We start from the raw sequence: 25,449 nt of genomic DNA on the forward strand, positions 1-25,449 counted from the left end.
CACAGAACAAAATCTACGTTAATTTTTAATCTACCTCTATCTGGATCAGATACCGTTGGTGGGATATTGAGATCAGCTTGGCCGTCAGTCCTGTGAATTTTGAAGCCAGGTTAAAATCTCTTTATAGTTACAGTGCCCTCCAGAATTATTGGCACCCTTTTAGTAAAAATAAGCAAAACAAGATGCAAAAACTGTCTTTATTGTCTTCTTCATAATATTTCATTCAAAATATTAACTATCTATAATATTATAAATATTAAAATCTAACCTTTTCACTGAAATACAATTGTTTAAATAAAATAAAATGTTGACTTCAAATAAATATCTCTCTCCAAAGCATGTGTGCCACAATTATTGGCACCCCTAGAAAATCATTTGATTAAGATCTAACTGAAGTATATTTCCAGCCATAACTTACATTTTTAGGTTCACCTGCTGATTAGGAACTCTTAAGAGGTCAACCATGACTTCCTGTTTCACTGGGGTATAAATATGAGGTGACACAGGCCTAAATTCCCTTTGTCATTGATCACTATGGGAAAGACCAGAGAACACAGTGATGATCTATGAAAAAAAAATTGTTGAGCTGCACAAATTAGGAAATGGATATAAGAAAATCTTGAAACAGTTGAAAATGCCCATTTCCACTATCAGAGCAATAATTAAGAAGCATCAAGCAACAGGAGATGTTAAGAATCAGCCTGGAAAAGAATGTGTGTGTACATTGACACCACACACCGTGAGGAGGATGGTTCGACTCGAAAAAGTATCGCCAAGGATCACAACTGGAGAGTTGCAGAGGTCAGTTGAGTCTTGGGGTCAGAAAGTCTCCATAACGACCGTCAGACGCCACCTACATCACCACAAGTTGTTTGGGAGGGTTGCCAGGGGAAAACCATTGCTTTCAAATATCAACAAACTAAAGCGTCTACAGTTTGCCAAACGTAACTGGGACTTCGAATGGGACAGGGTTACTGTATATGGTCAGATGAGACCAAAATAGAGCCTTTTGACAACAAACGTCAAAAGTGGGTTTGGCGTAGACAGAAAGATAGCCAAACAGGAAAGCACCTCATACCCACTGTGAAGTGTGGTGGGGGATCTTTGATGTTGTTGGACTGTTTTTCTTCCAAAGGCCCTGGACATCTTGTTAGGATACATGGTATCATGGACTCTATCAAATACCAGCAGATATTAAATGAAAACCTGACAGCCTCTGCTCGGAAGCTTAAGATGGGCCATGGTTGGACCTTCCAGCAGGACAACAATCTGAAGCACAACTCAAAATCATACCAAAAATGGCTTACTGACCTCAGAATAAAGACTTTGCCATGGCCATCACAGTCCCCATACCTAAATACAATTGAAAATGTGTGGGAGGAGCTGAAGAGGAGAGTCCACAAGTGTCAACCTCGGAATCTGAAGGATCTGGAGACATTCTGTATGGAAGAATGGTCTCAGCTCCCGTGCCATGTGTTCACCAACCTCATCAGGCATTACAGGAGGACACTCAGAGCTGTAATCCTGGCTAAATGAGGCTGCATAACATATTAAATGAAGGGGTGCCAATAATTTTGGCACACATGTTTTGGAAAAAATATTTATTTAAAGTCAACATTATTATTATTTTTAAAATAATTTTACTTCAGTAAAAAGGTCAGATTTTAGTTAACTATTTGAATTAAATATAATGAGGAAAAACAATAAAGACATTTTTTTCAACTTTTTTTGCTCATTTTTACGAAAGGGGTACCAATAATTCTGGAGGGCACTGTAAATGAATTAGTTTTAAATGTTTTCAAGCAATGAAATATCCATTTTAATTCCCTAGTTACGTGGTCGGTTTATCCTTTGAACGCCTCTTCCCAGCTGCTGGCGAGATGCTTTAGGACTGGCATGTCAAACAACCCTCACATTTCCATATGTCAGCACACTGATGAGTCTACTCTTGATAGGGTCTCCAGACCGCAGTGGAAACCCAGACAACACTGGCCTGAAGGAATCTTTCATTTCCTAGAAAAGTACTTATTAGGACTGGGTGGAGATTAATTCAAGCCGCTTCTTCTTATCAGATCTTCCTGGATGGATGTTTTGTTCCATTTTGTGTCTGAAAAAAAAGAGATGGAGGTGGACCCTCTGGGATTACTACTCCCTCTCCTCACTTGCCAGCCTTGTTGACCTGCCTGTGTGTTTGTGGTGGCAGTGACCCACAGAACCAGATACGGTGTAAACAAAGATGGTATCTGAACACTTATGAGGCTCCTGAAGTAGACTCCTTATCTGATCTCCCCTCCCTCTGAGCTCCAGGCATTCTGGGAAAATACTGAGCTTTACCTTTCTGTTTGGTCTTCAACAAGTATTATCTTTTCCACCAATTGGACAAAGAAACATTGGCAATACAAAACAAAGACCTTTTACTTCTTTCCTTGAGCAACATACTCAATGTGAACTTGCTCCTGAAGGAATTGCCATCTTTGTGTGAGTGTGTTCAAAAGAATGGATTATTGATTAATGAGCAGCATGGGCCTGACATCAGTGTGTGAAAAAGTATATGTTGTGTGGTCTAAGTGCTTTTAAATACCGCTATTTATAAAAAACAAACTTGACAGGAAATGTGACCCCTTTTCTTAGATTAGTCTTTTATTAGCCATCCATCTTCTCCTGCTTATCTGTCAGGGTCGCGGAGGTAACAGCTCCAGCAGGAAGCCCCAAACTTCTCTTTCCCTGGCCACATCAACCAGCTCTGACTGGGGGATTCCAAAGCGCTCCCAGGCCAGCGAAGAGATATAATCCCTCCACCTGGTCCTAAGTCTACCCCTCGGTCTCTTCCCAGCTGGACGTGCCTGGAACACCTCCCTAGGGAGGCGCCCAGGTGGCATCCTCACTAGGTGCCCGAACCACCTCAACTTGCTCTTTTCAACGCGAAGGAGCAGCGGTTCTACTCCGAGTCCCTCCCGGATGACTGAACTTCTCACCTTATCCCTAAGGGAGATGCCAGCCACCCTGCTGAGAAATCCCATTTCGGCCGCTTGTATCCGCGATCTCGTTCTTTCGGTCATGACCCATCCTTCATGACCATAGGTGAGGGTAGGAACGAAGATGGCTCGGTAGACAGAGAGCTTTGCCTTCTGGCTCAGCTATATTTTCGTCACAACGGTGCGGTAAAGCGACTGCAGCTCCGATTCTCCGGCCCATCTCACGCTCCATTGTTCCCTCACTCGAGAACAAGACCCCGAGATACTTGAACTCATTCACTTGGGGTAAGGCTTCATTCCCTACCTGGAGTGGACAGTCCATCGGTTTCCTGCTGAGAACCATGGCCTCAGATTTGGAGGTGCTGATCCTCATCCCAGCCGCTTCACACTCCCCCTTCATACTCCAGCTCCGCCTCTAACAGAGAGGGCGGAGTTGTCGGATTCAGGAGTTCCTCAAAGTGTTCCTTCCACCGCCCTAACACCCTATCAGTTGAGGTCAACAGCGTCCCATCCTTACTGTACACAGCTTGGATGGTTCCCTGCTTCCCCCTCCTGAGGTGTCGGATGGTTTTCCAGAACAACTTTGGTGCCGACCGAAAGTCCTTCTCCATGGCTTCTCCGAACTTCTCCCACACCCGCTGCTTTGCCTCGGCCACGGCTGAGGCTGCTGCCCTTCGGGCCTGTCGATACCTTGCAACTGCATCAGGAGTACCCAGGGATAACATATCCCGGAAGGCCTCCTTCTTCAGTCGGACGGCTTCCCTGACCACCGGTGTCCACCAGGAGGTTCGAGGGTTACCGCCCCTTGAGTCACCTAAGACCTTGAGACCACAGCTCCCCGCCACAGCTTCGGCAATGGAGGCTTTGAACACCGCCCACTCTGGTTCAATGTCCCCAGCCTCCACAGGGATGCCTGAAAAGCTCCGCCGGAGGTGTGAGTTGAAGGCCTCCTGGACTTGGGATTCCTCCAGACGTTCCCAGTTCACCCACACTACACGTTTGGGCTTACCAGGTCTGTCCAGAGGCTTCCCCTGCCACTCGACCCAACTCACCACCAGATGGTGATCAGTTGACAACTGCGCCCCTCTCTTCACCCGAGTGTCCAAAACATGCAGCCTCAGGTTCGATGATACGATAACAAAATCGATCATGGACCTTCTGCCTAGGGTGCTCTGGTACCACCACGTACACTTATGAGCATCCTTATGTTCGAACATGGTGTTTGTTATGGCCAATCCATGACTAGCACAGAAGTCCAGTAACAAAACACCACTCCGGTTCAGATCAGGGGGGCCGTTCCCCTCTATCACGCCAGTCCAAGTGTCTCCATCATTGCCTACATGTGCGTTGAAGTCTCCCAGCAAGACTAAGGAGTCCCCCTTCAGGAGCCCCATACAGGACTTATTTCAGGGTCTCCAAGAAGGCCGAATACTCTGAACTGCTGTTTGGTGCATAAGCACACACCACAGTCAGAGTTTTCCCCCCCCATAACCCGCAGGCGTAGGGAGGATTATTTGTATTTTTTTTTATATTGTCTTATTTATTTGTAATTCGTACTGGTACTGTATTAATTAGTACAGAAAAGGATTAGAGCCACATGATTTTGGGGGATGTGAAAAAAAAAAACATTTTTTTTTTAGTTCTGAGAAAAAAATCTGAATTCTGAGATTAAATAAAAAATACATTTATTTAGTTTTTATTCATTCTCTAACCTATTTAACCTCCCTTTACTCCATGAAATCTTATATATCATAAACATAAAGTATACTGCTCGTGTGCTAAAAGTTTTTTTTTTTTATAACTTTATTTTTCAAAGGTTTCACAGTACAATTATACATACAACCCTGATCCCACCCACCAATCGTACACATAATACATACACACAGAAAAAAAAGTGTCTGCCACCTACCCTATAGGCTAAGTTTTGTTAGTGAATGACTGATCAAGTAATGCAATTGTGCCCCGCCAGTCCAGCTGTCGTGCTTGCAATTGAGGATCAAGAGAAGGACAGATTGTCTGTGAATTGTAGAAAAGGACCCCAGGTGTTATGGAATCTAATGGAGGATTTACCCCTAGAGTATCTCAGTTTTTCTAGGGGTAGAAAACGAGGACTTCTTTAACTCAGCAAAGGAAAGATGGGGGATTAGCAGACTTCCATTGCCGCAGGATAAGTCTCCTAGCTAAAAGTGAAGCAAATGCAATGGCATAAGCTTAGGATGTAGAGATCTGAACCTCCCCAGCTGTAACACCAAAGATAGCGGTGATATGGTCTGGTGGTATGAGCCTGCCACACATATGTGTAAAAGCCTCAAATATCAGGATCCAGAAATGTGTTAGTGCTGGGCAGGCCCAGAACATATGCCCAATAGTAGCTATGCCCTGATGACATCTCAAACAATGTGGGTCAGTGATTGGGTAAATGGCAACCAACCGATCCCTAGAGAAATGAAGCCTGTGTAGGACCTTAAATTGTATCAGATTGTGTCTAAGGCACAACGATGAAGTATGGATGAAATGTAGGCTACCTTCCCAGGTTTGTGCTGAGAGTTGGACGCCAAGGTCCTGTTCCCAGGCACATCTAGTCTTCTCCGTTGAAGGCAACGGTCGGCTTGTGCAGCAGGAAAAATATCATTGTGAATCAGGGGCATAAAGCCACTTGTATGACTAAGATTAAAGCGTTTCCTTATTTGGCGCCATGGAGAGAATGTTTTACCACAGGATTTGAAGAAAAGAAGTTTGATTTTTTTAGAAACGGTGCAAAAGGCTAGGTAATGTAGAAAAGGAGGGACATGTTTCACTTTCCATGGCAACCCAAGTAGGGCTTTGCCCTGTTGTAAATGATGTAATCCAATAGGACAATTTAGAGAGATTGGCTGCCCAGTAATATAACATGAAGTTGGGAAGCGTAAGTCCACCAACTGATTTAGGCATCTCTAAAACAGCCCTCTTTGCTCTTGGGACAGATTTGTTCCAGATAAATGATGAAATGTGTGAATTCATATCCGTATAAAAGGAAATGGGGAGAAACAATGGTATCATTTGAAAAGCATACAAAATTGAGGAAGGACTTTCATTTTCACAGTGTTAACACAGCCTGCTAGGGAGATGGGCAAGGTAGACCAACCGCTTCAGATTGAGTTTTGTATTTTCAAGTAGCTTTTTCAAGTTGGCCTCATATAACTTCTTGTAAGAGCGTGTGACCACAATACCAAGGTAGGTAAAGGATTCTCTGTCCAGTCTAAATTGGCAAGCATTATAGTTAAGATTATGTGCTAAGCTATTAATAGGAAAAAGAACGCTTATGGAAAAATGTAACTTGTAGCCAGATCTCCTTTTAACATTGTTTAGTAGACGAGTGACATAAGGCAAGGAAGCTGTAGGGTTAGAAAGATACAAAAGAAGGTCATCAGCATAAAGTGAAACCTTGTGGGTAAGGCCCCCACTAACAATGCCATGAACTCTATTGTCAGCTCTGAGAGCTATGGCCAGAGGTTCAATTGCTAGGTCAAACAAAAAAGGTGACAAACAGCCCTGCCTCACCCCATGTTGGAGAAAAAAGACATTTGAATTCATAAAATGTGTGCGTACAGCTGCCTGTGGGGTACTGTAAATAAGGTTCCTCCATGTAAGAAATGTTGTGCCAAAACCAAATCTACTAAGCACTTCGAAAAGGTATGACCACTCAATGCAGTCAAACGCCTTTTCGGCATCTAGGGAGAGTAGAACTTCAGGTGTATCTGAGGAATGATTGGAATAAAGTATGCTGAGAAGACGCCGGATATTGAAAAAGGATTGCCTACCAAGTATGAAACCCGTTTTAGGAAATGAGATCAGAGATGACAGTTTCCAGTCGGCGTGCTAGTATTTTTGTAAGGATTTTGTAGTCATAGCAAAGAAGGCTTATTGGACGGTATCCACTGCATTCCAAGGGGTCCTTGCCTTTCTTTAGTAAGACTGTTATTACAGCCTGATTCATTGTTTCTGGCATTCTCTTTGTGGATAACATGTCTGTGAATAGAAAACCCAGTATAGGTGCCAGTTTGTTAGAAAAAGCTTTGTAGAATTCAATTGATATCCCATCAGGGCCTGCTGCTTTACCGATTTGCAAGGAGTTAATGGCTTGTGGGATTTCCTGGCATGTTATAGGGGCATCAATAAATGTTTGTGCCTCTAGGCTTATCTGTGGAATGTCAAGTTTATCCAGGAACTCTTGGATCTCCCCAGTATTGGCATTAACCTCTGAGGTATAAATATCTGTATAATAATGTCTGAATTGGTCATTAATAGCCTGTGGATGGGTGGTGGTTTTATCTGGTGCAATGTGAATTTCAGGCATAGCTGTCTTAGCTGTTTTCTGACATAGTTGATGAGCGAGGAGTCTGCCTGCTTTATCACTGTGTTCGTAATGCGTTTGCTTTGATTTAAAAAGAAGCTCTGTGTCTCTAATGGATAAGCAGTCATACTCTGATTGCAGTAGCAAACGCTCTTTGTGCAGATTGGTATCAGGATCAGAAGCAGCCCTACAGTATAGATCTTTTATCTGTCTAGATAAATCACTAAGTTGCAAATCACGCATTGATTGCGAGTTGGCTGAGTAGGAGATGATTTGCCCTCTTATATATGCTTTAAACGTCTCCCAAATGATGCTATATGACATATCTGGAGCTGTATTGGTTTAAAAAAAGAAGTCTATTTGACGACCAATGAAATTAGTAAAATCCTTGTCAGCTAATAGCACTGGGTCAAAGTGCCACGTTCTGTGTTTTGTGCTACTATTAGGCATATGAAGGTCCAACTGTAGAGGGCAGTTGTCTGATATAATGATACTGTGATATTTTGAATGTTTGACAAAAGAAAAAGACCTGTCATCAACAAGAAAATAGTCAATTCTTGAGTAAGACTTGTGTACTGGAGAGTAAAAATAATATTCTCTGGTTGTTGGGTTAGAGCTTCTCCAAGGGTCCTGTAGCCTGTAGTCATTTAGAAAAGACTGAAGTACCTCCCCAGATTTGGAAATATTGATTTGGGTCCCGGCCTGGACCTATCCAAATCTAAACTAGCATGCAGTCTGCAGGGAATTAGAAATGATAAACAGAGGTAGGTTCCATAACTCAAACATTGATAACATATGAAGTTGAGAAAACTTAACAAGAATGGCAAGCTGCCATTTTAGACCAACCATTTATCATATAGCCATCCTCAGATAACTAAGTTTATACAGGCAAAACCAAACATACTGCAAACCAGTGAGGAGAATAATAACAAGAAAATAAAAAGTAGGCCTATCGCCTCGACAATCCTCACAAATGACTATTGTGGCTTTGACAGTCTTTATAGTTAGCTTATATTGAGATCAGACATAGCCTTCTGTAAAACAGTGAATAAAGAGAAATTATATCACCTTGACAGTCCACACAAACCTATTGTGGCTTTGGCAGTCATCATTAACTAATTAGCTTATAAGATCAAACATACTGCAACACAGTGAGGAAGAAGAACAAATATCACCTTGACAGCCTCCATGAATGACGGTTGTGACTACAACAGTCAGCCCTATTGATGGTGAACAATGTTCTGGGAGACGTATGCACAGGCAGCTTCAGGGTCAGTGAGAAACGACCCGGTCCCTTTGAATGTAATGCAGAGCCGGGCTGGGAAAAGAATTCCAAACTTAACTCCTGGAACGTCCTTTAACATCCGTCTGACGTCGTTAAATGGCGCTCGTGCTTTGGACACTCTCGCGGTGAAATCCGGGCAGGCAGAAATGGTCATGTCGTCAGCTTGGATCCTCTTTTTGGTTCTTGCTAGGCGCATGATATCGTTGCAGTCCTTGTAGTAGTGAAGACGCGCTATGACCGCCCTGGCCGGTCCTCCACCTTGTGGGGCTGGCTGTGGTGATCGGTGTGATCTGTCGACCAGGGGCGCTTTATCCAAGTTGAACGCATCTTTGAGCAAAGCTGAAATTGCTGAAGTGGAACAACTGCAAGGGGATTCAGGAATTCCGACTATCCTTATATTATTTCTCCGCGACCTCCCTTCTAAATCTTCACATTTGTTTTGAAGGGGATCAGCCAGCCCTGTCAAGCGCCTCACATCGCGTTGCAATGAAGTCACATCGTCACTACATGTGGACAGACTGTGCTCTGCGCTAGCTAGCGTGCGGCGTAGCACAGCTATTTCTGAGTTAGTTGTGTTTTTGAATTCCTCCAAATCAGATTTTAGAGCCAAAACTTCCGATTTGAAAAATCCCGGTTCCCTTTCGAATATAGATCAAACCTCGTTTTTCATTGCGCTAACTAGGTCATCGCGTAGTTCACTTTCAAATCCTTCAAAATCGAGAGGCATAGCTGAGGTGCCTTCATCCGCCGTCTGTTTTTCGCATGTGGTCTGACTCGTTGAGAAGGCTTTGACGCAGATATGATTGTTTGTCGTGTTTTGCCAGGTTTGTTCAACATCTTTCGTGTCTAACAGTTGCGCAAAGCAAAAATTACTTTTTAAAGTGCTGTTTAAAGAGGTTACTTCTGAAAGTAATAGTTTAGCCGTAGTTTCCTGCAGAGCTACACAAACACGTCTTACTCCATGCTTGCTCAGCAGTGCCCCCCGTGCTAAAAGTTTTGAACCTTTGACATGTTTCTGGTTTCCTGTTTAACTTGTGTGACCGTTAGAGTATTTTGAGCAGCATCCTAAGTAGTAAAAGTGCTTTCAAATTATAGGAAATGCATCATTATTATGCACTATTGATTTGCATCTCTACTACAATTCCCTCTCCCTCTCTCGCCCTGCAGCAGCCATTTTGGATCATCAGTCGGCATGCGGTCGTGGTGAGCGTATGGCGTTGGGTCTGGCGAGGGAGAACATCAACAGTCTGATGGATGTCTCTTCCAAAGCCAGGGTGGAGGTGGACGTGTACGAGCTGCAGAAAGACTCCCAGTACGACACCACTGACACCAGTACGTCCCCGTTTCACTTTATTCTCTCTTCTTAATTTCCTCCATCAACCTTATGAGTCTAGCTGCCAGCTCATAGAGTCCTGTTGTGAACCCGGAAATCTTGAGAACCCCAAAGTTTTATGATAGGAATAAATAGTATGGGTCCCCAGCACATAGAAACTGCTGGATGCTACCATGCACATGTTTGGCAATTTGCACAATTAGCATGAGTTGCATTAATTAGAATGAATTACCAGTATAGCATACGGGGACAAAAAAAGAAACAAAAAGCTTGGCCAATTCTGATCATTTATTATTGGTTTTTGGGGTTATTGAGGATGCTGAATCGATTTCTGACCATTTCAGGATCGAAGGTGACAGTTTTAAACAGAAAATGTCGATATCTGTATTGTTTGGTTTTGGACCTGGTTTTGATACATTTTGGGTCGATTTTGAAGATTTAGGGGACTTTGGATCATTTGGATTGGACAGACTGCTTATTTATTTGTAAAATAATTGTCCTCAGTTGAGGTAATAATATTCACCTTGTGCTCTCTATATCCAATGGTCGCAACGCTAGTCATGGAAGTCAAAACCAGCCCAAAGAGAGTACAAATACGGACACTATTGCCAATATTGATCCTGAAAATGTCCGAAATTGACTTAATTCAATCCTCAATCACCCCCAAGAACATTCCAAGATTGTCGGCTTGTTTACATGAGCTTTAATGCCATTAATGCTAATTAACACAACTTGTGCTAATTGTGTAAATTGCCCAACAAGTTAGCATCCGGCAGTTTATATGAGCTGGGGACCCTTACTATACATTTCTAACATAAAACTTTGAGGTCCTCAACAATTCCTGGTTCATTATCCTGGCATATAGACTATAAGTTGTTGTAGTGAGTATTTTGTCACAGCAGTACATAGACAGTAAATCTACAAGAATTACAAAATGAATTACAAAAAATACAAATAAAGATCCAACATTTAAAATAAAATAACACAATATATACGTGGATATTCTGAGTTAAAATGACCTGTATTCAGAGGAGTACATTACACAATATACAGAACAAAATAGATTACTCTTTAATATTCCAATCTATGAACATGTAAACATACAGGTGTTTAATTAAAAGTAAAACATATCCTGTGAGGTAGTGTAAATTAGTGCAGGAGCAGCACTGGTGTTAATCATCAAATTTATGAATATTTGATTTGTTTTTGGTCCTCGTTCACGTTATTTAAAAATGCCATTCAACAAAAACCAGAACAAGGTATCCTTTTAAGACAGAATGGAGGGAAGAAAACAACAAACGATCTGAACAAAGGCTTAAAAAAAAAGATCACACTACTTCCACATTAAACTTTGGTTTCCTCCTCTTTCATTTTACTGGTTCAGCTCTGATTGACAGTGATGGAAACGTGAGACCCAGGAGAAAACGCTCGTGCTGAGAAAAAGACCCTTGGTCAGTCAGTCCACTTGGCTTTTTTTTTTCTGGTTGTTTTTAAGGAAACCGGTTTGAGTTCATCTTGTTCCAAACCCGAATTATTTAAGGCAGTTTAATCAAGTCATGTAATGATGTGACGAGTTGTGGTACACTGATTATTTCTGCTTGAACCCGATGGAAGTGAGCACACGAACTAAAGCACAGATGGATCGTGATGAGTTGAGTGTGTGGTGGAGACGGAGCGAGGTCGCTGTGGCTAGAGAGCGTTCTGTGGAGCGGCTGCTGAGAGTTATTGATTATGATCTGACAGCAGAGCAAAGAGACACTTCCCCACGGAGAGGCAGTTAATGTTTTTGTCAGAGAAAACACACACACACACACACACACACACACACACACACACACACACACACACACACACACATAGACAATGCTACTTATCACATTGTAGTTAGCTAAACATGTATACTGAATAATTGAAATGTTACTTTACAGTTAGAGCACAAAGGATTCTGGGTGCTCTGGGTTTCCGCCTGATATAAATAAATGCAGAAATAGATATTATCTGTTTCTATTGTTATATAGAAACCATTCCAATGCTCTCCATAAACTAAAATGAATATCACTGACAGGTATCAAGCAGTAAGGCAACAGGATACAGGAGTTGTTTAAAGAAACTGGGTTTTTTATTTACCCAAAAATCCAAAGAAAACATTATAAACCAATAATCTCTAATAACTAGGCCTATGAAAGAAACCTCAAATAAACTAAACATCACCTTAACAGGTGTTAACTCAACAAAATGACCTGCTACAATGACCGACCAAGGAATAAATATAGTGGCTCGGCCAAACCAAGTAGAAACCAAGGGGTAATTAAGATTAGCAGAATACAAAAACACACTGACCCAAATCCCCCTTTGATATGGAAGCAGGTGGTTTGTCCCAGTCCTTCCCAATTGGCTGCTTGCACTATTTTTGAGTCCTCAGCGCTCAGCCACGCCTTTTGCTGAACCAGGAAGTAACCTTCCCCAATGACCACGGTAACTCCAAGACAAAGAAAGTAATTAATACATCAAATACTTATGTTAACTGTGCTAAAATGTAGTGATGGCGAGATGAAACCTTATGAAGCTTTGAAGCTTTCCAGCCAATTGGTTCGCAAAAGGGTTCATCTCATGATGCTTCATTTGCACACAAACCCCCCTGTTGGTCAAAGTTTGTAAAACAGGCAGATATGACATCTCCACAGTGTGATCTCTTTATACAGAGTTCTCAATGAGGGAAGCTTTAACACTAACCCTTAAAAATGAACATGAAATCACATTTTCATGTAATCAATTCGTATCAATATAGTATATATTTCTGTTGAATGGTATTGATTGAAAAGCCTAAGGAGGCTGGCAAACATTGCAAAGAGGGATTTTTGTCTATATATAATATTCATAAACTTATCCATGTTATAGCCTCAGAAAAGGTAAACAACATCAAAGTATACATTTGTTAACTACATTATGACTTACTTAAACTTACGCTTTTATAAAGAAAATAAATATGCAGTTGATAATCAGCTGCTTTCCAGCTGAGCCACATACTGGTTGAAATACTCTGAAAACTCTGTAAATTCCACTTAATATACTTTGTTGATTCTCTGTCAATCAACACGTTCCTGCATTTCTATTTCTCACTCGTCGTATCCCGTCTGTAGAGGGCTTCAATGGGGATGAGTCATTTGGTGCAAAACCTTTATTCAAAACCAGGAAAGATAAGCAGGTTTAGGAAACCAAACTAAGTTATGTGTTGTGTCTATCTAGTCCGCTGCGATTCGCCTCAGCTCCGTGACCGCACACACACCCCCAGCCCGTCACAGTACATCAATAAGTGAAACAAACAATCCTCAGAGATGTTTAAGCGAGGGTTTGAGTCCTCCTCCTCCTAATCCCATCGCGCACTGGTGCCAGGTACAGGAGGGGGAATATGAGTGAAACTGTGAAGTGTCAGTGGTTCAACCGATCTGAAGCACTATCTGAAGCAGTCAGGTGGTATTGACGGGCAGCGAGGCTTCGTTTGTCATCGATGACGTCACTGGCCTCAAACGATACAAGCCTTGATAAGCGCTTTACAAAAAACTTCCTGGATTACTCGACACACGCTCCGAAACGCAGTGTGGCGCAGTACATAACATCACTACTAAAATGTTTGAAAATAAACTAAGCAATGTCAGATTACAAGTAAATAAAGTGTATGTTGTAATGTAAAAGATGTCCTGCCTGATATTGTAATACATTTTTACTATGAAGTAAACGGAAGATAAAGCAGTGGTTCCCAAACTGTTTCGGTCAGACCCCTTTCAAACTAGTGTCTGACAACGGCACATCGCTGGCCCTGACCCTGTACCCTTCCTGCTCAGCAGCTAACACACAGTTAGCCTTCAGCTGCTAAACACAGAGATAATGGCCTCAGGAGGTGGAGATCAAAAACAGAGCAAAGAGGAGAGGGAATTTTTGACTTTTTCTGTTCTAAAATGTGTGTCTTCTGTACTGACATAAGCTGTTTACGTGCATTTTGCCCCTTTCCCACCAAAGTAGTTCCAGGGCCAGTTCGGAGCTAGTGCCAGATAAGCACTGTTTCTTCTGTTTCCACCGTTTGACATATTTAAGAACCAAATATGTCACGCTTAAGTCGTAGGGGGGCGAGATTAACCTGGGCAATAACAGTTCATGGAGAGTATGGCAAATAAAAGTTGTAACAAGAAGTATCGCTGAGCAAAGTAACTAGAACGCGACCACACACTTATAAAAAACACACTTTATGAAGGCAGGCAACACTGACCAGGCTCAGTGTGATTCTGTTTATTTTACCTTATTTTAATCACCATTCATTCACTGTTATTGATCATTGGGAAGAGCAGGCAGACGCTTTCCCGTTTTGTAATATAGCAGCTTTAATTTAATCTGGTTTTGTATGATTTTAAAATCAACACAAGCATCAACCCAACGCAATCAACGGTGTAAACGATGATGTCATGACACAGCGCCAGTCAGGCTCTGGGCGGTGGAAACACTACTGGGGCTAAAAAGAAGAACCAGTTCGGAACCAGAAAAGCACTCGCAAAGAGCTAGAACTGAAACTGGTTTGTGGGAAAAGGGGCATTAGTGAGTCAAAATTGATAGTGGGACAAAATGCACCAAGAGTACCAAAAAGTTGATAGAGGGAGGGTTATTAGTGTTCTAAAGAGAGTATCACTGAGACACAGAACTACATTAATCAGATGGAAACAGAAAGACAATGAATGATGGTTGCTCTGTCACTGCTTTCTGTGGAAATAAATAACTTTACGCTAACAAGGCTATAATGTATCCAGGTGTTTCTACATCCCCCACATGGCTGAATGTGTTCTTGCAGCTTTATCTACTGCTACTTACCTTCGTTTTCTCAATGTCTTCTCTTGTAGTGTGTCAGATCCTACCAAAGGGCGTGGTTTCAGTGATTGGTCCCGCCGCTAGCCCCGCCTCAGGGTCCACCATCAGTCACATCTGTGGGGAGAAAGAGGTGAGTCACACCTGGCTGGGATTTAAAATATGCTCCATGTGTCAGAGTAAAGTCCAGTTGAGCTATTAAGTAATACAGTAAGTGTGGGATCTGTTGTAATCACTGAGCAGGTAATCACTCTGGACATTTTACCTCTGACCTGATTCTTCATTCATCGCTGTCTCATTTTCCAATTTATTGTCAGCCATTGAATCTTTGCCCCCTAAAGTTTAAATTGTACAGAGCTGTTAAACTGTCAGTGTGTCTGGAATCATTGGAAAAAACTCTTAGTGGCTACCTCAGAACACATATTGTGTTTGTATGTCTTAGTGTTTACTTCCTGTCTGTCTTATATTGTTCCCTTTAGTGTTTACTTCCTGTCTGTCTTCTTCTCTTGTTTCCTTTAGTGTTTACTTCCTGTCTGTCTTATATTGTTCCCTTTAGTGTTTACTTCCTGTCTTCTCCTCCTGTCTGTCTTCTTCTGCTGTTCCCTTTAGTGTTTACTTCCTGTCTGTCTTCTTCTGCTGTTCCCTTTAGTGTTTACTTCCTGTCTGTCTTCTTCTGCTGTTCCCTTCAGTGTTTACCTCCTGTCTGTCTTCTTCTACTGTTCCCTTCAGTGTTTACTTCCTTTCTGTCTTCTTCTGCTGTTCCCTTTAGTGTTTACTTCCTGTCTGTCTTATATTGTTCCCTTTAGTGTTTACTTCCTGTCTGTCTTTTCTGATGTTCCCTTTAGTGTTTACCTCCTGTCTGTCTTCTTCTGCTGTTCCCTTCAGTGTTTACCTCCTGTCTGTCTTCTTCTGCTGTTCCCTTTAGTGTTTACTTCATGTCTGTCTTCTTCTGCTGTTCCCTTTAGTGTTTACTTCCTGTCGGTCTTCTTCTGCTTTTCCCTTTAGTGTTTACTTCCTGTCTGTCTTCTTCTGCTGTTCCTTTTAGTGTTTACTTCCTGTCTGTCTTATATTGTTCCCTTCAGTGTTTACTTCCTGTCTGTCTTCTTCTGCTGTTCCTTTTAGTGTTTACTTCCTGTCTGTCTTCTTCTCTTGTTTCCTTTAGTGTTTACTTCCTGACCGTCTTCTTCTGCTGTTCCCTTTAGTGTTTACTTCATGTCTGTCTTCTTCTGCTGTTCCCTTTAGTGTTTACTTCCTGTCTGTCTTCTTCTGCTGTTCCCTTTAGTGTTTACCTCCTGTCTGTCTTCTTCTGCTGTTCCCTTTAGTGTTTACTTCCTGTCTGTCTTCTTCTGCTGTTCCCTTTAGTGTTTACCTCCTGTCTGTCTTCTTCTGCTGTTCCCTTTAGTGTTTACCTCCTGTCCGTCTTCTTCTGCTGTTCCCTTTAGTGTTTACCTCCTGTCTGTCTTCTTCTGCTGTTCCCTTTAGTGTTTACTTCCTGTCTGTCTTCTTCTCTTGTTTCCTTTAGTGTTTACTTCCTGTCTGTCTTCTTCTGCTTTTGCATTTAGTGTTTACTTCCTGTCAGTGTTCCACTGGGTTTAGAGATGGAGGAAAATACATTTTTGTTGTCAAAAGCTGCTGTGAAATTGACTGCAGCCACCAATGCAGACACCAAAATCATATACAACACTAACAGCTGATTTCAGTTAAAGGCCATCACTGCTGGTGGAAACATTAAATCATTGAAACTGGTTTTAACACAATTCCCCATACGGTTGTTATGAATGGAAAACACCTTCACTACATCATCATGCCAGAATGGATCCAACACAGACCAGGCTCCTATCAAGGGGAGAGGGAGGGTTATTAGTGGCTGGATCTGTACAGATGAGTGCAAATTCACACCAAGTAATAGTATAAGTTAAAAGGTTTATGGAAAAGCTTATAGCTTTGGGTGACCCTGTAAACTTTTCTTTAGTTCCAACATCAGACCAAAAAAGTTCTCTTGAAAACAAGAATCTGATAAATTGCGCAAATTCATGTGCGCCAGAGGGTTAATCGTTTTCCTTTATAAATTCCCTGAACTTTCCATTTAAAGCAGGTTGGAATTGTTACATATGAATTATTTCTTTCTGTAAAATAATCCTACACTCCCTTTGACATTAATCTTTCTGAGTGGAGGTGAACAGAACTCTGTGATAACTGAATGGAACACTTTCCAATATCTCTGATGATCTGAGCTCTGCTTCATTTAGATATTCTTTTTGAAAGCTGAACAAAGACCTGATTATCAGCCAGTGTCAGAGTCTGATTAAAGCTTTGATTCCTGTTATGTGAACCATCTGTAAAGCCTGTAAGGTTTTTATGTTCTTAAAAAATAACATTTGATCTCTTGATGTCATCACATCATCATTTCGTCTTTCTCATTTTCAATGTTTCCTCCCATTTCATTTTCGTCCTTTCTTTAACTTTTCTTTCCATTCCATTATTTTCCCTCACAATCCATCATGTGGATCTCACATGAAGACTATCCAAAGGAAGCCTCAAGCTGACAATGTTTTTTGTCCTCTTCTTCAGTTTGCCTGTGTAATAATTCTTCTTCTTCCCCCTCCGTACCTTTAGATCCCTCACGTAAAGATCGGTCCGGAGGAAAACCCGAAGCTGCCGTACCTTCGCTTCGCCTCCGTGACTCTGTACCCGAGTAATGAGGACCTGAGCCTGGCCATCGGATCCATGCTGCGCTCCTTCGGCTACCCGACCACCAGCCTCGTGTGTGCCAAAGCAGAGTGTGAGTCTGTCTGTGAAGTGTGTGTAATTTAATTTATGTATTTATTTGGACAAGGACCATGCATACAGATATATTAATCTCAGAAAAGAGAAGAGAGGATTTGTGCTGGCTCATTTTCATCTGCAGTCCTTAGGCAGGTACGTAACAATCAACACACTCCGAATGTGTCTACATTTGAAAATGTTATATTTCAGTTTTCAACTCATGTTTCTGAAATGGCTTTCAAAAGTCAAATTGGTAGCCAAAATGATTCCAAATTATTTGACTTCATGTTTTTTATTATTTGTCCATGTACACTATGGATGCATGGTTGGTTTTTTCTTATTCGTAAAATACATTACCACAAACATGTTCATGGCTTTGAGATGTGGGAACCGGAAGTGGTAAAATGAATATCCTGGTTTTAGGACTCATTCCTGCACCACTCAGTGAGCTGTACCATGGAAAGCTGGAGTTTGTTCTCATTAAGCAGATTCATTAAGTTAGATTTCATATTGTTTGATGAAGTAGGATGGTTAAATAAGGTCGCTTAAATACTTCATAGCTGTCTAACCAGCAGAAATGCATGGGGGTTATTTTATGTAATGTTGGAAACATTGGTAAACTAAAATAGTTATATTATTACTGTATAATAAGGACAAAGGCCCCAAAAGATTGGTGTTTTATGATGATGAATATTGCTCCGTTTCATTTACTGGAATCTCTAACCCACTGTTATTCCCTTCTGGACAACGATTGCAGAACTGTGTAACATTCTAAATCACACACACGGTCGTGCAGACTTTAGATGTTCGCTTCTACAGAGACCCAGGAATTCTTAAACCAATATTTGTTAATAAAGTCATTTTAGCAGTTCTAGAAGTTTGAACAGGTTTAACCATAACTCCATGTTTCCTGACTCCACCCTGTAGGCCTGCTGCGATTGGAGGAGCTGGTCCACCGCTTCCTCATCTCCAGGGAGACGCTGTCAGTGCGAATGCTGGATGACAGCCTGGACCCCACCCCCCTGCTGAAGGAGATCCGTGACGACAAAGTGGCCACCATCATCATCGACGCCAACGCCTCCATCTCCTACCACATCCTCAGAAAGGTGGGCTGGATTTAATCAGCCATGCTCTCAGTTTATGATGTTTTATGTAGCTTATTAGGTACAATTTCATTTGATGGTATGGCTGGAGCAAAAGGTGACAGATATTTCATTTGTTCTTGGCCTTTGAGAAACCAAAAGGTTGAGTTAAGTTATGGATGACACTCCATCAGTATGTAACGACATCATGTTATGTCGTGTTCTGTGTCACATGTCACATAGGGGGGAGGAGGCAGGTTGGGGCCAGTTATCTTATGAGAGGGGCACAATTAACGCGAGTTAAACAAAAGACAGAGACAATTTAAAGTAATTGCGTGAACTAAACATAAATGAAAGTAATTGGTATTTGTTTCTGTACGGGTATTTATTTCAGTAACTTTGAGTTAAGGTTCTTTGTTTCAGTAACAACATTGTTCCAGTAGTTATTTTTTCATTTACAATCCTTGTTTCATTTCTCAGAAATAATTTTATTACATTTTTAAAAACAACAAACATCAACACATTACAAATGTACACCTGTACCCCCTTCCCCAGTCCCAAACAGACCTCAACAATATGTGCACGGATGTGACATCTCTGGAGTACAAAACTAAAAACAAAAGAGATAGTAGCAGGAAGTCCAACAAAAGGAAACAAAAATAAAATACATAAACACAAATAACAGTAGCAGTGTTATTGTTATTGTTATTATTATCATTAATAATAATAATAATAATAATACAAATGATAATAAAAGACAGTACAGTCAGAAATAGTACATCATCATGACTTAAGCTTCTTAAAGTGTTTTAGGAATGGTGCAATCCTTGTTTTAAAGTTTAAACGTTAAGGGGTGTGACTAGAATGCTAAGTTACATCAGTTCCGCCTATCGCGCCACTGCTATAGCCAATAAATCGTAATATTGTAAACTTTTCTTTTGGAGGGGGGCCACAGGGGGGTCCCAGGTCAGTGTTACAGGGACACTGACAACCTAAAACTGCCCCTGACAACAAATAACAAAAAAATGGTATATTACCAAGTTTGACCCCAACTTCCTCCCGTATTTCCAGCACCAATGTTTACCATGAATTATGTGGCAGAGATCAGAAAGCAAGACCTCAGTAATCAGCCATAACCTCGGGGTGACAGCACACCTGATCCACGACAAATAGCAACTGCACTCGTTGGTTTGAGATGTTGTAAGAACGGAGAAAAGGCATTTTGCTGAAGCATGCACCAGTTCCCTGAAGTCCGGAAATTGTGGACAGAGTCTCCACTGTAGGAACAGATCTGCCGTGTGATAGCAGCAGAGAGAATAAGTTCTATGTACCCCACAGAGGGCGTCACAGCGGCGCTCTGAAGGCAGCTTTGCGCTTTAGCTTAGAGTCAGAAAATTCTTGGACTTCGTACCAAAAATTCATAAATCATCAAAACTAAGCTGGGATGTTATTATAAAGTAAAAACCATCAGACTTATGGTTCAGTTTGTCATGCACTTCTTTATTTTGAACACCATACTTTTTTGTTTTGACTATAATACAAGTAAATACTAACATTTAATACATGTATGTAATCATGATAAATCACAGTTTATGATTGTGATTAGTGCAGTTACATGTTTAAATTAGTGACAGCTGTAGTTATAACGAAAGTAGTTAACCACCACAGACGTTGATTTGAACGGCCACACTTTTATCTTTTTCAAGAAAGTCAAGTAGTGTTGTTTGATAATGTTAAGTTGTACCGTCACATGATTTACATCTGAACGTCGTTTATTAAGGTTTGGGAGTCTCTGGCACTCAACCTGTTCTGTCGTTATGGTGACAGGACGTATTGATTTTATTGAACTTCCCTAGCTCACTGCAGCAACTGTCACTACCAAGCCTGCTTTCCACTTCCTGTATAATATGATGATCTTTCTCTGTTATTAGCCGAGGCTGGGACTACTGACTGCTATTGTAACATGACTACTCATATATATTATATCTATATGATAATCAAATGGGTAATTCTGCAAAAAAAACATCAGTCGTTCATGTACCATGCTAATCCAGAGTTGATTTATTCGTCACGTTATTTCCATACTTGCGTTACCCCACTTATCGGGTTATTTTAAGCTGAAGCACAACCTTCTCCTGAACATGTCAGTGTCAGAAATACTTTAGTAATCCCAGAGGGAACTGTTTTTTGTGACAGTTATTCAATTTTAGAATCAATAAATTCTAAAATAGTCATCAACCAATATATGGACTGAGAAGATTTATTTTTTAAATGCATGCAGCGAGTTAAAATTGACACGTGCTGCAAGACAATTTTAGGAAGGAGGATACTCGGTCACATATAGCCCCATACATGTGGCCCGTTATTGACGTATTTAACCCAGAAGTCATATTTTTACTTCACGCATTAAACAAACTAAGCCTCTTTTATTGAAACCAGGGGTGTAGTCGGGCCGGGGCGCACCGGAAAAATTGCCTTACACAGAAGGAGCCGTACACATGCTGCTTTATTTGCGTGAAAAAATAAGGTATGAAATAATTCCAATTCAAGCTATAGGACAGTGAATCAAAATGACAGTTTAAAAGGGGAGTGATTCGTAAAATCACCTGATTTCAACTCTCTTTTATGAACAATTTCTCACCACAGACAAATCCTGTATTTGTACTGTGAGGATCTATCAGTGTTCCATGTTTGAAGAGAAAAAGGGAGCTTCGTACCACACTGTCAAAGTAAACGTTTAGTGAGCAGGGTTGGAATATGAGACAGATGGGGTTTCTTTATACTGTGACTTTGTTAAATGGCGTGCTCCTCAGCGCTGACATTATTCCTAATTCTTTTTCCCCGCTCTCTGTGGACCTGCAGGCAAATGAACTGGGGATGACGTCAGCTTTCTACAAGTACATTCTCACCACCATGGTAAGAGCTCCGTCTGTTCATTCATCATGTAGCACTTGTCTTCCATTAAAGGTCACATATTATGCATAAAGCACTTGTTCGTGGCTTTTAAATATAAATGTGCTCATGAACAGATCTGTCTCCAGTCTTCACCATCACCAGTAATATCACTCTTTATGTTATTCAATTTTTTAAAACCAATCTTTTGACACCTTTTAAGGCTGTTTGTGGAGGCTGAATCAGGTTTTGACTCACTCTGTTAATATTGAATCAGGATTTAATGCTTTTTAATGATATTAAATCAGGTTTTGATGCACTGTTTTGATAGGAATAAGGTTAAAGTCACTTTAATGAAACTGAATCAGACTTTAACTCATTTGAATTGCCTTTGTCTCACTGTTTGGACACTGAATCAGGGTTTTACTCACTGAAATTATACTGAATCATGTTTTGATCACATCCTTAAACGATGCCTTCCCTTTCCTCTCCTCCCTCGCCTCACTCACCGCCGACTTCCCTCTTCATCAGACATGCAAGCAACTCTGTGATCATTATAATTTCTATGTCTGGTGTCATGCCCTTGTGCGCAAAGACCTGGCACGGATACTTACTTGTCTCGAAATCGAAACATGTAGGTGCCTCTCCATTTAACGGCTCTGTTCACAAGGGCGCTCCGCACCATGCCTGCAAACCAAGGGCAAATTGAGGTTCTGTCCCTCCTGCAGAACCCTGGATATGGACCAACATTAAGAGTAGTCTCCCACTAAAAACCTCCAGAGCATATTCACCTGCAGCATCGTTTGCGACTTACCTCTAACTTTGTATTAAACACGCTCTGCTGACGAGCAAGATGCCGGACGTTTGGCTATGAGACGTAGTAATGTAGAAAGAATTTAAGAACTATGCCGGCAGGAACAAGATTGGCATTCCTCTAAACTAGAACCCACTAACTGTATTGCCTTGGAAAACAGGGTAGGATTCCTACTTATTTCTCATAACAAAGAAAGCATAATTAAACAAATTACAAGGAATTGGTTAAAATATAATAACTTCATTAACTCATAATAGAATAATCTAGTAAATGGAATTTATGGAATGAAGAAAATAACCCTGAGAGTCATAAACCAAATGTTTGATGAAAGATAGGAAAAATAGGTTAGTTAAAAAACCCTAAACATTTATAATGACCAGCTGGTATGTAACAATTAATATCAGTATTAATGTTGTACCAATTCTGTGTAAGCTATAGTTATTATCAATTATTTTTGGGGGATTTCTGGATTGTTATGTAGATATTTTATTCATCTGAGTGTTTATTTTGTTATGAATGCCCTATAATAGAATTCTTCAAATGTAAAAAGGACAATTATAACAATACAAACAATAGACAAGAGACTAAAGTAGCAAATACATTTTTAAAAAAAAGGTCATTCATCAGGCCTCGTATGGCATTCAGGTCATTTAAATTAAATATATTTTCCAGAGCAGTAAAATGTCCTCGATTTTTTAGCCCGTAGGTTTTACGGCTTGTCCCTGACTGGTTCCTTTCTTGGCCCTCTCAGCAGCAACAGCTGAACTGAGCCAGAAAATGAATGAGATGTGGCTTCCAAGTAAGTCCATAAACTGTGTGTAATGACGGTCAAAGTAAACATTAGATTAAGTTCATTAAATTTCATCTCATTAGCTTCAGGATCACACATTTCCTCCAGACTGCTGCCATCTGGACCTTCTTTATTTATTTGGTACCGTGTGCCGGTCTGTTTGTCAGTTGGTGCATTTATGGTCCGGATTAAAATGTCTTGATTTTTACATGCAGCGCCATAATCAGAGCATAATTTGTCCAATACTTTGGTTTTTGAGCTGTACCTGCAACTTAAGACCTTCCCATTAGCCTTGGAAACCTCAGAAAAATGTGAACGTTTTTGGCATAGCTGTATACTCTTAACGCTTTCATAAATAGGCGGGGCACTTAAAGAGTCCTCTCCTGCTGATGTTCAGCTGTATATCAGTATGTAGTGTCTCTACTTTAAAGAGTCCTCTCCTGCTGATGTTCAGGTGTATATCAGCATGTAGTGTCTCTACTTTAAAGAGTCCTCTCCTGCTGATGTTCAGGTGTATATCAGTATGTAGTGTCTCTACTTTAAAGAGTCCTCTCCTGCTGATGTTCAGGTGTATATCAGTATGTAGTGTCTCTACTTTAAAGAGTCCTCTCCTGCTGATGTTCAGGTGTATATCAGTATGTAGTGTCTCTACTTTAAAGAGTCCTCTCCTGCTGATGTTCAGGTGTATATCAGCATGTAGTGTCTCTACTTTAAAGAGTCCTCTCCTACTGATGTTCAGGTGTATACCAGTATGTAGTGTCTCTACTTTAAAGAGTCCTCTCCTGCTGATGTTCAGGTGTATATCAGTATGTAGTGTCTCTACTTTAAAGAGTCCTCTCCTGCTGATGTTCAGGTGTATATCAGTATGTAGTGTCTACTTTAAAGAGTCCTCTCCTGCTGATGTTCAGGTGTATATCAGTATGTAGTGTCTCTACTTTAAAGAGTCCTCTCCTGCTGATGTTCAGGTGTATATCAGTATGTAATGTCTCTACTTTAAAGAGTCCTCTCCTGCTGATGTTCAGGTGTATATCAGTATGTAGAGTCTCTACTTTAAAGAGTCCTCTCCTGCTGATGTTCAGGTGTATATCACTATGTAGCGTCTCTACTTTAAAGAGTCCTCTCCTGCTGATGTTCAGGTGTATATCAGTATGTAGTGTCTGTACTTTAAAGAGTTCTCTCCTGCTGATGTTCAGGTGTATATCACTATGTAGTGTCTCTACTGTAAAGAGTCCTCTCCTGCTGATGTTCAGGTGTATATCAGTATGTATTGTTTCTACTTTAAAGAGTCCTCTCCTGCTGATGAGCTACATTGTGTGTAACATACATAATACATTGACAATTAATACATTTTACTTGCAGGTTGTGAACATTTAATTGCCAGATGTGCCTAACAGTGGGAATTCCCCCGTCTTTCATCATCACCATCATCATCCACATCATCATCGCTATCAACATCATCAACATCGTCATCATCGTCTGTTGCAAATATCCGACCGTGAGCAGAGCGTGGTTCAGGTAAAATACATTTCAGCCTCTTGATCTGCTTTTCCTTTGGTAGTCTGCAGACTTTTCTTCACAAAGCAGAAAACAGTGTCATCTGAACATGTCAAGTCCAGCTCTGTGTCATGGTGCGCTAGCCAATAGAAGCGCGAATGTTGCATAGTAATGACTTTGTTACGGAAGAAACCAAGAAGCCCAATGGACTATATAACACACTACAGGAAAGGGAACACCCCATAAAGCAGAATAGAGATCCTTTCAGATTGTTGTTTTGACCGTCAACATCCTGGATTTAAGAATCCAGAAGTGTCACAAGAGCGTACAGACGAATGGAAGGCAGAACCCGATACTTTTAGGTGACTCGCATCTTACCAAACACTTTTAAGAAGTGAAAACTCACAAATAAAGGGATATAGTTAGAGAAGACTGGAAAACCCAAATTCTAAAGGTCTGAAAAGATGTGACCAGTCCATCACATATTTTCCGACCTTTGGAATACAATGAGCATGCCTGACAGACAGAAGCAGTCAAGGTCAGACTGACATCAATGTGTTTCCCTTAAGGCAAAGGCAGATGTGAAAAAAACAAAGGAAAGAAGTGTTAAAATCTAGAAACTGTATTAAGTACTGAGAAATGATTTCAACATACAGTATGTTTTTGGGGGGGGGTACGATTCAGGAGTTGAGTTTCATAAGTCAGAACTGCTTAAAATATGTCAGTCACACGTATTGATTAGTAATCAATCAAAGCACTGCAGAGATATGACGGTCCTCCTCTTAAATCATACTTATTCCTCTTTCAAACTCTCACTAATCTCGACAGCTCTGA

General features: G+C 40.9%; 1 protein-coding gene across 1 annotated transcript in view; it reads left to right on the forward strand.

The window, feature by feature from the left end:
* Positions 1-25,449, forward strand: part of LOC134874670 (glutamate receptor ionotropic, kainate 5-like) — a 290,705-nt gene that overhangs the window by 186,716 nt on the left and 78,540 nt on the right. The window contains exons 3-7 of the mRNA XM_063898761.1: positions 9,761-9,925; positions 14,813-14,910; positions 17,394-17,559; positions 18,471-18,649; positions 21,488-21,541. Of these exons, the coding sequence (XP_063754831.1) occupies positions 9,761-9,925; positions 14,813-14,910; positions 17,394-17,559; positions 18,471-18,649; positions 21,488-21,541 (662 nt within the window). The remainder of the gene's footprint in view (positions 1-9,760; positions 9,926-14,812; positions 14,911-17,393; positions 17,560-18,470; positions 18,650-21,487; positions 21,542-25,449) is intronic.

The sequence above is a fragment of the Eleginops maclovinus genome, chromosome 13, assembly GCF_036324505.1.
Source record: "Eleginops maclovinus isolate JMC-PN-2008 ecotype Puerto Natales chromosome 13, JC_Emac_rtc_rv5, whole genome shotgun sequence".
In the NCBI taxonomy this organism is placed as follows: Eukaryota; Metazoa; Chordata; class Actinopteri; order Perciformes; family Eleginopidae; genus Eleginops; species Eleginops maclovinus.